General features: G+C 41.3%; 1 protein-coding gene across 10 annotated transcripts in view; it reads right to left on the reverse strand.

The window, feature by feature from the left end:
- Positions 1-12,108, reverse strand: part of EVC2 (EvC ciliary complex subunit 2) — a 166,657-nt gene that overhangs the window by 148,406 nt on the left and 6,143 nt on the right. For all 10 annotated transcript variants that reach the window (XR_010601916.1, XM_065598187.1, XM_065598186.1 and 7 more), the window contains exons 2-4: positions 11,448-11,502; positions 5,298-5,464; positions 4,687-4,752 (exon numbers count right to left, since the gene is read on the reverse strand). Coding sequence is in view for 9 of the 10 variants with exons in the window: in XM_065598187.1 (XP_065454259.1) it covers positions 4,687-4,752; positions 5,298-5,464; positions 11,448-11,502 (288 nt within the window). In the remaining variant the exon portion in view is untranslated. The remainder of the gene's footprint in view (positions 1-4,686; positions 4,753-5,297; positions 5,465-11,447; positions 11,503-12,108) is intronic.

Here is a 12,108-nt window from a genome sequence, read left to right on the forward strand (position 1 = left end):
TTAAAGTGAAGTAGAAAGAGAGAGTAGTTTAAAGGATAATCCTATTTTCCATAGTCTAATAAAGTCCTTCATTCGGTGTTTGGCCCTAGCAACTCCTTCCCACTTTCACAACAACAGCTCCTGCCTCTGATTGCAATTCTCAGCTGGCCAAAGGGATGATGTCTTCGGATACATCTGTACATTTTTGAATACTATAATAATAGTTACATTGGAGTTCTGCCTCCTCACTTCTGATTAGAAAGAGCCTGAAGGTGAGTAGTTGGGAGTAACAGGAGATCTTCGATATTTCGCTGACAAGCACTAGAGAAAACATTCTAACAGATAGCAAAGGAGAGGGAAAACCCTTATACCTCACCTCCACTGAGGAGAACTTCCTACAGCTGCAGCTATCATAGGGAATAGATGCCCAGGGGCCACAATCTCCCTTAAACCACTGGCCCTCGCATTCACTTGTAACCTGCAGCTCTTGTTCCTACAGTAGACCCTGATGCTGTCAGCCTGAAGCAGAAGCAGCATCTCACAGAGACAGTTGAGCAACTATAGAGCCCTGGGTTTTTTGTCCTCTGTTTCTAAAAGGCAATCAGCAAATGCTATCAGCCCATGGACTAGCACACAGGAGACTGGGGTGAAGAAGCAAAAATGGGGGAAGGGTGGAAAGGAGAAGAAACAGTCAGGACAGAAGGGATGAGGGGGGAGAGTAATCAGGGAAGGGAGAAGGATCAGGAACTTGCAGACAGAATCTGACGTTGGGGAAAGGGTGGAAGAGCTTTAGGAATGATTCCCACACATCTGGTGTGTAAGACATGGGAATTCAAGTGACAGTGAGAAGTGTCATTCGCCAAAAAAACAAAACAAAAGGAAAAAGAATCATTTATACCCTGCATCTGTTTATAAAGATTTACCAGGGTCCTGTTTAAGATTATTGCAACTGTAAAGCACTAACACATTGATGTTCTCATCATTTGGTGAATGACACAGTTTAAAGCAGTGGTTCTCGAAGCCGGTCCACTGCTTGTTCAGGGAAAGCCCCTGGCGGGCAGGGCCAGTTTGTTTACCTGCCGCATCCACAGGTTCGGCTGATCGCAGCTCCCACTGGCCGTGGTTCACCGTCCCAGGGCAATGGGAGCTGCGGGAAGTGGCGCGGGCCAAGGGATGTGCTGGCCGCGGCTTCCCGCAGCCCCCATTGGCCTGGGACAGCGAACCGCGGCCAGTGGGAGCCGCGATTGGCCAAACCTGCGGAAACAGCAAGTAAACAAACCGGCCCGGCCCGCCAGGGGCTTTCCCTGAACAAGTGGCGGACCGGCTTTGAGGACCACTAGTTTAAAGGGCACACTGATCAAATTGGGCCCTTATTCCCCCCACTCCCAATGTACAAATGGAGGAGCCAGGCCCACTATATGTGAGTCATCTTTACACCCTGGTTTCAGTGGCATTATCTACGTGAGGAAGGGACTACAGAATCTGTCCCTCAATGAGTAAATGTATGTCATTACCCTGCTGGTTTTGCAAAGGAAATGCCTCAAACATTCCTAAAATGGAGGAACAAAGTAGATCTTACTTTTCCATTTAAATTACTAGAGACTGCCATATGGTCAGCCAGGTGTTAGGAAGAAAATGTCTGTTCAGATGTATTAGGATTCAAATAAAAGTGCAAGCTTAGTAAGTTAAAATAAAATATGAATTTGATCAAAGGTGGAAGACAATTCACATATAACAATTTTTTTTTTAATTTACAACTGGCAGCATTGAAAGATTATTTCTTGATAATCCTACCATCTGGAGCAGACTAGCTTTGATCTTGCGCAGCAAGACTTCGCCATTTTTAATGAGACTGCCTAGGTTGTACTATGAGTAGCAGAAAGAATCAAATATGCAAGTGTTTCAAAACTCTCTCTCCAAGATCTTCTTATAATAAAGGAGTAGTGAATCTGCTCTATAAAGCTTTCTGAAGCAGGAGGTTTTGTCTCACCACTTCATGTAACTGAAATTATCAATATTCAGTCTTGCTAATTATGACCTATGGCCATTTTGATGACAACATTACATTTAATTAGGCTCTGCAATGTAACGCATATGTATTCTCCATTTCCTATTTTCCACTCTGTGCATATGATCTGGTCCAGTTCACCAGGTCAATATTTTCAAATCAGCTGCTAAATTCCCAACACTTGTACGCTTGGTCATTTGAAAGGCTGAATCCAAGCTTGACTTAAAGCACGACACACTATCTTTCTCCATGCAAGGGACAGGCAGAGTAAATTGGCTGTAATTACAAATATTCAAACCTGATCCGAGCAGAGTAAAAACGAAAAACCAAATTAGGTTTTAAAAATCTGGCCCAAAATAAACAAACTGGAAAAATAGCCATTTTTCAAACCCACCTAAGCAGGTTAACTGCCTCAAGTCAATGGGAGTTAGGCTGCTGGTGCACGTTTGAAAATCCCACTAGGGACCTGTCTGCATCTTTAGGCACCAAAACATCTTTGGAAATCTGGCCCTCTGTATATTTGACAGCAGTCATTTTCACTGTTATCCCTGTCAGTTTCCCTCCATTTGTGTGAGTTTTTCAAACAGCAGGGGGAGAGAAAAAATATTTTTTTTTAAATTGGAAAATGAGATTATAAAGCCCCAAACATTGGCAGATGGATTAAGGGCCAGATGCAGTAATTGAAATATATTGAGTCATTTAAAAAAATATTTCAGTTTGAGTGTCTCTTTCACTCTATGTTTACACTAGACTTCCTCCTAGTATCTGCTGTGGCTTATCTAATTGTGTTATCTGTTGTTGTGGTTAATTTATATATAATTAACATGTGGTGAATAGATTTAAATTGTAGGCATAGGTATAGCAATAAATAGGATAGTATTATAGAGGTGTAAGATTGGCAAGCATTTATGAGTGTGCATTAGGTTATAAGCAAAGTAGGGTTTTGGCCTGTAAGATTTTATCTTAGACACATTAAGCCTTAAAGGGTATGCATGAGCAGGTAACCGAGGAGGTATCAGTGAAGTTACAAGATTACTGTAAAATATATGCTAATAAGTGAAGTTTGGAAAATATGCCACTACGTGTACCCATCAATTCTGCAAGATTGTAACATTGTGGGAAATTCTGCAGTGAGGGCAGGTTACCATGGGAACTTACTGATGTAAATGCTAATTAAAATAAGGGGAACTAAAAGGATACCCTATGAAAAGTGAGACACCCCAAATTTTATGGCGTGTGGAAATCCAGATATGGGAAAAGGGGTTGGAACCCTCATGCATCTGCATAAGGGCTATGGGCATGAGTGTAACACAGAATAAAAAGGGATCCTCAGTATGAATAGGGAGGAAGAATCCATCAGGAGACCCTCTACAGCAAGAGTTCTCAACCTTTTTCTTTCTGAGGCCCCCCCCAATAGGCTATAAAAATTCCATGGCCCTCCTGTGCTACAACAACTATTTTTCAGTAGATTAAAAGCCAGGGTCTACATTATGGGGTAGCAAGGAGACCAACTGCCCAGGGCCCCATGGCCCTGGGCAGGGGGAGGGGTCTGCAAAGCTAATTTGCTCAGGCTTCTGCTTCAGCCCTGGGCAGTGGGGCTCAGAATTGGTATTTCTGCCCTGGGCCCCAGTGAGTTTAACACTGGCCCTGCTCTCTGGTTTATTTTGGCGGACCCCTTGAAACCTATTCACAACTGGGCCCCTGGTTGAGAACCACTGCTCTACAGGTAACCTTCTGTTGAGAGATCTACCCATCTTGATGGTACCCTTGGTGAGGCAAGAACAGGTTGAACTTCTGTAATCCGGCACCTTCAGGACCTGACCGGTGCTGAACCAGAGAATTTGCCGAACCACGTGAGGTCAATATTGTAGTGAGCGGGTCTCTTTACATTTTTAAGCTCTCTGAGGCAAATAAACAGAACAATGCTTGCAACGGCGCCTTGCCAAGGCTTACCGGCTCTCTTCATAACAAATTGTTACTGTTGTTACACAATTTTATTGCATTGGCACAAGGAAATAAGTAGATGAAGCATAAAAAACATAAATAAAATCAAGCTGGACCACGGATGTTGCCGGACCTGATCGTGCCAGACTACAGAGGTTCAACCTGTATGAAAACATCGATGTTGGACATCCTATGATATTTCGCCATCTTCACTTATGTATCTATAGCTGTGGCATTGATTATATGTGTAGTAAGGCTTTTAATAAAGGGAAGATTGATCATTTGCAGATGCTGTTGTGGTTACTGCTATCATTCCTCATATGCTCCTAGAGTCTCCAGAACTAAGGATATTTCTAATAGTGGTTCTCACCCTGCTAATTCTGATACCGTAGCCTTTAGGGAGCATGAACCCATGTCACAGGTTACTATGGTTTAAGATACCATTGGCAATATCAACTCATCAATAATATAAAGACTACACTGCTCAGTAATGTTCTGTACTCTGTACAGTGTTAGTAAATGCTGCTGACTATTGTTTCAAAGCTCATTCCTTACAGATAATGTTGAAGTATTAGATTACATTTCCTGTATAACAACTTCCTCCCTGCATTATACAATGTGAAAGTATTTGTTTCTGTGTACTGGCTTTGGGTTATATTAGGGGTCTTATTTATATAACTGGACAAAAAATATTCACAGAAGATTTGGATCTTAATACTTCCTCAAATAAGAGAAAGCAGTATCTTGAAACTTACCACTGCACATTTCTGAAGAGTTATCCCATACCCAGAAGACACTGAAATTCTTGGCACATCTTCCGGCTGGGAAGGGAAAAAACAAAAATCTGTGTTGTATATGGACTCATCTCAATATAAAACTACAACACAAGTTGTGTAATGTAATGAAGAAAGAGAAAAAGAAGTTAAACTGATTCTCAACCTTGGTGTTTAAGAGCTCTGCCATCCCACCAACGAATCTTCTTTTATCTGTATATACAAATTTGTTTAAACTATCTACTCCCATATAATTATTAGCCTAAATGACATATGTTCATTATCGGTGACCAGACTTCCATGACAAAATGCACAATGTACAGAAACAAATTCATCAAATGGTACAGATGCATTTTATTACTTAGAGAGTTAGAATTTATATGGCATACACTTGACTGTACCTGTCACTAAGGTTATAAGGAACTCATGCATTTAGATGTTACTGCTGAAGCTACCGAAGGTGAACATAATCATATGAGACACAATTAGAAACTGTATACTAATTAAGTACTAAATTCCCAGTGATAGACTACTGCTGATCTTACTTCTCTTCAACCCTTTCAGATATTAAACATCAACCATCTCTTACTGACCAGCTGCTGGCTAATGGTAGACTCTCGTTTGAACAAAATCTTCTTTGTCCATGAGGGGATCAAGGCAAACAGTGAATGGATCCCATGAACATCTGGTGCTGCGGAAGTCAAAAGCAGATCATGGTCTTCATTTGTTCCCTTTAATCCTGTTCCCAGTAATTCTACAGCTGAAAGTGAAAGTAATACTCTACATTAGAACTAAAGCATCTGTCTCACAAACTCTAGATCCCACGTGGCAAACACTTGCCACTGTGCATAGCAGTAGCAAAGAGGATTCAACCATTTTAAGAAGAGGTTAGACAAATACCTGTTAGGGATGGTCTAAGTTTACTTGGTCCTGCCTCAGCACAGGGGGATGGACTAGATGACCTCATGAGGTCCCTTCCGGCCCTTCATTTCTATGATTGGGGCCCTATTTTGCTAGACAAACGCAGTATGAGACAATCCCTCCCTGAAGGAGCACGACAAAGCAGGCACAGGGGAAGAAGAAAACCGAGGAACAGAGAGGTGAAGTGAATTGCCCAAGATCACACAGCAGGTCAGTAGCAGACACAAGAACAGAACTAGGTTTCCTGATTTCCAGTCTAGTGCCGTAACTGCTGACCTTACTCCCTCTCATTCCAAAGGAGACAACTTTAATTAGTAGGCTCTGTTCTCAGTGGGAAGTGTGTACAACATTGGAACCAGTGTCACTTTCTGAAATAATTAAACTATACAATTCATAATAAACTTCGGGCAAAATTCTGCCCTCAGATATGTGCACACAACTCTCACTGGGAGCCCAGAGAAAAGGTTTTGTATGTGCATCTCCAAGAGCAGAATTTTGTCATTCAGATTTAAAACAAATTATACCTCAATTAACAGGTTTCAGGCTTAAACCAACTATTAATAATTTCAGCCCACACTAAGATTTCAGAAAAGCATGAATAATTGAAGAGCTTTATAAACATGAGCTACCTAAATATAAAAAAGCCTTGTGCTTCAAAGACACAGTCTGCCAGTAAACCATTAAACATTTAGACTGTATTAAAATGTTTCTAATCGGTGCTTTGTTCTCAAATGAGTTTCCGTTAAATTGTAATACAATCAAATCAAGTGCCCCAATTCTGTAAAACAGTAATGCCAATATTATTTTATAACATGTTGAAAAAAGATTTGCCTATGATGAATAGTTCAGAAAATATAAACCAAAATAATTTGATAGCATTAGTCTATTCAACACAAGTTCTTACAGCACACTCATCACTGTACTATCTAAACATCTTTCATATAGGGATAAGATCCAGTATTACTATGAATGGCTGCTCATGCTAAAACGTAGTTTAATCAAACTGGAGCTGATCAGTAAAATTGGAAAATAATTTAAATTAAAAATTTCTAAATTGTTTCCGTTTCCAGGATTTGAAATGGACATGTCCCATCTTTTGTGAAATGTTCTCAATATTTTTTACTGAAATTTTTATCAAACTCGTGTTTGAAATTTTTCATTTAAACAAAAAACATGTTTGCTTTCTGAAAACCTATGGTTTCAGTAAAATTTTTGATAATTTTGAAAATAACTTCCATATGAATTTCGATTAAAACAGTGCTGGAAAATTTTGTGAGAAGTAGAAGGTTTTCATAATGTCTACAACTTTTTATTAAAAGTTTCATTTTTAATAATGCTGGGTTTTTTTGACAAAAAAATTAATTTGTGTACAAACTTTCAACCAAAGAAATGTGAAACAAACAGCATATTTTCTGTATATTATATAGGATATTTCTCTGTTGTATTTTGTTGGGATTAGTTATGTTGAATTATGGCCCAACTCCAAGTAGTATTTACCACTTGTTATAAGGTTCTGTTTGCACCTCACACCTTTTAGGACTAAGCCCTTAGAAGTGAATTTGGTGACTTAAATCAAAGTCCTGGTGAGCAGGATTTAAATAAACAATTATGAATACCATAATAATTGAGATGCCAATATAGACTCCAACCCTGAAATAACAGCACACAGATGGACTTCTACACCCATGAGGCAACCCGTTGACTTCATATGTAGAAGTCAAAGCTTATCAGTTGCAAAGGTTGGAACCCTGTTGTGCTCAGGAAGCACTTTATATTGAACTGCAAATTAAAAATATTGGAAAACTAAAATAACAATGAAGTCATTGCAATAGGCGAAAGGTTACTCTGAATATTTTGCCATTGAGATTACAATTGAATTCACTAAATCCCATATATTCATATTATGCACAATATCATATTACCTAGGTGTCAGATACATGAATTATTAAGAAAAATCTTTGCTGTCCAATTACAGACCATATTCTCTGCTCCCTTTCCTATGAGTCCAGGGGATAGATATCTAAGAGAAGAATCTGTTAGCCATTTGTAGTCTCTTCCATTTTGGTAATCTATGCGCAAAGAGGTGGAGCTTACATTTGCAATGACCTCAATTACTGGTCATCATTAGGGACTGAATCTTGGAACTCCACTGTTAAAAGGATTGACTTCTGTAGCTGGCATGTGTAGTAGACTTTATCCTCTGATGACCAGCCATTATAGGAGGTGAATGACACACAAAGTAAAGTGGGGCACACTTTTTTTTTTTTTTTTAAAAGGAAAGCTGAAATGGAGGCAGCTATTAGTCACAAAAATAAACACAGTAATCTGGAATTTAAGAGGTTGAGCTATAATCTGGCAAGCAGTGGGTGCAGAATCCCAGAAGTCCATTCTTTGACATTCATATACCTCTGCACCACATCTAAATTCATACAAACCATACTGGTGTTGTCAGTGTCAGAATTACAGCAGATTGTAAGACATGGCATGGGCCATGTCAGGGCCTGGGCCATGTCTTAGGTGTAAAGTGCCAAGCTCAGTGCTGATGTTCAGTTACCAATAGAAAAAATTGTGCATTTTTAACAATAAATACAGTAATTCTAATCATTAGCCTTTCCCCCAAAGCTGCATATTTTGAATCTGTAAAGAAATTTGGTATTTGTTTTTCCTAATGAGGCCCAACATCAACAAAACTTTCAGTTACCTGGTCTTATTTTTATTTTTCAAAAATGCATTTGTTTACTATATTTGTTTTTTTTCCCCGTTGGAGTTATTGTGTGTCCTCAAAAGCAGCCCTCACACAAGAACCAATTTAAAGTCCCTTCAATTACACACACCACTGAACAGACAAAGGTAGTAATTTACTGCACTTCAATTTCCAACGTTGCCATTAGCTTTTCTTGTTTCAAAGATAAAGATGCTGTGAGAATAAACCAGAGGGTAAGAGGTAGGACAAAACAGAAAAAAATAGGATGCTTTTCAGCAAAAACTATGATGCTCAATGAGAGCATTATGTTACTACTGCTATGCCCACCCTCTACACCAAACCTGTAGAACCAAGTCCTGAATCCATGCAAGTCAACCTGGGTCACCCTGGTCATGCCTGACCCTGGAGGAGAAGGAATGTTCACAATAGCTGAACCTGTTTTTAATGTGCGGAGCCAGGACACACCTTTGCCTCCTGTCTAGCTTGAAAGAGCTCAGGAAATAGACCATCCCAGGCCCAGTGGGGGGGGTACAACCTGGGCATCATCCATGCTCTGTAGCCACCCTCAAGTAGAGGCCAACCCAGGAACCGTGGGCTCTCCCCACATTTCCAATTGCCATTGCAGTTGCGGGTCTTGGAGCAAGCGCAGGAGACTCCCCTGCAACTAGCAATGACAGACTCCAGGGCTGCTGCTAACTTTATACATGTTAAGGCAGCCCAAACCCTGCCAAAACCCACACCGGACCTGGTGGATGCAATTGATGGGTTATCCCTATCATCAGGACTGGTGACCTAAGAGACAGTCCCCTTAGAGGCCGAAATGGAAGGGCATCAGGAATTAGTATGTTTTGATGCGATCTGCTCGCCATTCTTTCCAATAATTCTTGGCAGTCCTTGGTTGGAGCTGCATTCCCAGTGGATCTCCTGGTGCCGGAGGAGCATTAGCTTCTCCTCCGAATATTGCCAGATAGCTTGCCTCCAACAAATCGACCAACCCCAAGTGGTCGCATCCATGGTCCCAAGATTGGATAAGACCCTAAGAAGTGAGACCCTGGACCTTGGGGGGTAACCAGAAGAGAGCAGCCCCAGACCAGAAGCTCAGCCTCCTCGACAAGTACTGAGACTACCTGGGTGTGTTTGAAAACAAAAATGCAGATTCACTATCCCCACACAGGGACTACATCTGTCCAATAGACCTATAACCCAGGGCAAGGTGCCCTGTGGATGGACAGACACTATTTTTCAAACCAGAGCTGGATCCACTAAGCGTGTATAGCAGGACAATCTCACAAAGGGCTTCATTCAGAGATCCACTTCTGCAGGGGGGCACTAGTCCTCTTTGTGTGAAAAAAGGATGGGCCACTATGCCTCTGCATAGCCTATCATGCATTGACTCAGGTGACTATTCAAATCGGTACCCCCTGCACCTCAAACTGGAATTGCTGGACAGCCAGAATCTTTTCACTTAACTTGATCTTTCAGGGGCATATAATTTAGCATGCATAAGGCCTGGGGATGAATTGAAGACAGAGTGATATGGGCACTCTGAATATTTAGTAATGCTGTTTGGCTTAACCAATGCCCTCCCAACATGTCAACATTTCATAAACAATGTTCAAGGACATCTACCTTGATGATATATTGGTGTTTTCTGAGAAGCCCTGAGCAGCACTGCCATAATGTCAGTCTGTCCTGGAGAGACTATGAAAGCTTAGTTTGTATGCCAGACCACCACTGAATGTTTAGGTTATATGGAGCATTCAAATAGATATGCAGAAGGTGGAAGTCATTCGTAACTGAACAGCACCCCAGACCCACTGAGAACGTCAGTGCTTCCTGGGCTTTGCAAATTTTAATAGTCGATTTATCGCCAACAACTGTGAACAAATAGCCCCCAACTTGCCTCCTTCATAAAGCCATTTGATTCACTTGGCTGCCTGAAGCCCAGCTTGCTTTCAACCAGTTCAAGACTGCCTTCACCACAGCCCCAGTTCTTGTACACCCTGACCCAACTCACCCATTTATAGTGGAAGCAGATGCATCCAATGTGGCCCTCAGGATGGGACTCTCTCAGTGACTCAGACCCCAGCCAGTTCTTCACACCTGTGCATTCTACTCTCAAAAAATCATCCCCACAGAGATGAACTATGAAATACTGGACAAGGAGCTGCTCACAATCAAAACTGCATTAGAAGAATAGCATCACCAGCTTGAGGGAGCTCAGCACGCAGTACAGGTATTTACTGCCCATAAGAACCTCCAGTACCTCCACAAGGCCTGAGCTTTGAACCAGAGGCAGCTAAGGTGAGCCATGTTGTTCTTTTGATTCAAGTTTACAATTACCTACCACTTGAGAAACTGAAATGGGAAAACCGTTACTGTATCACAAAAGGGAAAAGGAGGACCTACTTCTGAGCCCCACTTCCGCAACAATTCAGCAAGATGGCCTCTCCCTTATCCAGTCTGCCTCAAAAGAAGATTTGCTTGCCACAGTCTATGGTATTAGGAACTAAGATGCACATTTCAGTGAGGGATGGGATGATATATTTTGATGAACGCATAAATGTTTCTCTGAGGCACCTCTGGCTGGAGGTGCTACAGCTATGCCACGATGCTCCATTGGTGGGTCACTTTGGCTGCCCTACACCTCCTGCGTGGTTGCCCTTTTTTATGGTGGCCCTGCAGGCTGGCCAAAGCCCAAGCTTACTCAGGATCTGGGTTCTAGACCCTGTTGGATGGGTGGGTCAGAGCCCTGTCAGTTTCCAGTGTAAATGCAGCTCAAACCACAGACCCAGGTCAGGTCAGCCTAATGCAGTGTGGACACATAAGCACAGTTGTGAGACCCAGGTCCAGCAACTGTAAGCCCTGGTTTAAAATGCAGCGTGGATGCTTCAGCCTGGGCTTAGAACGATCAAGTCCAGAAGCCTGGATCTCACAGGCCCAGGTTTACCGTGAAGTGCAGACATAGCTTCAGCGACTGAGAAACAGAGATGCATCATGTTTTGTTATATTGCAAATGTTATTGTAAAACAAACTTTTTAAAAGCATTTGGCTCCCAGGATTCTCCAGCACTTCAAGGTTTAGAACAATTGGAAGGGCACTTAAAATGAATACATACCTGTCATACCGAAGCAGTCTCTCTTTTTTTGAATCCGCTGCTTATCTGTAACAACCTACAGTTAACACAAAAGAAGAGTGACTATAAATCCAGGACCTTATTTACAAAATACATTTCTAATACTGTTTATTCTAAGTCTCAAACTGGCGATGTGCTTTACACTAAAGTACAAATTCTGATTTCTGTACTCAAAACTCGTAAGATTATGAGAAGTGGCAGCGACTAATGAATAGTGCACTGGACCTGGGGTCTGCGTTCTTATGCCTTGGCCCTACCACTGACCTGCTGCATGCCTCTGGGGCAAGTCACTTAACTTATTTCTCTCCTGTCCTTTGTTTAATTTGAGTGTGAGCTTTCTGGGGCAAGTGTACTCTCTCTTACTATGTATAATAATTAGCCACATGCAGCAAAAAAAACATTTTCCCAACTTTAAAATATTTCTTTAGTGGTGAAACTAAAAATAAAATAAAATTTTGGACTTTCTGGTGATAATATATTTTTATTGGTTTTCTTCATTAGGCCTTTTATTAATCACAGAGTTAGATCTGTGTTTCTAACTACATTCACTATGTTCTCCATGTCACGAAATAATGTGTATATGGTGGGTGAAAGACAATGGGTTACCCAGTATACGTCCAGTTCTTAGGTCATAAGTGGCACT

Source organism: Chrysemys picta, chromosome 5 (genome assembly GCF_011386835.1).
Source record: "Chrysemys picta bellii isolate R12L10 chromosome 5, ASM1138683v2, whole genome shotgun sequence".
NCBI classification, from domain to species: Eukaryota; Metazoa; Chordata; order Testudines; family Emydidae; genus Chrysemys; species Chrysemys picta.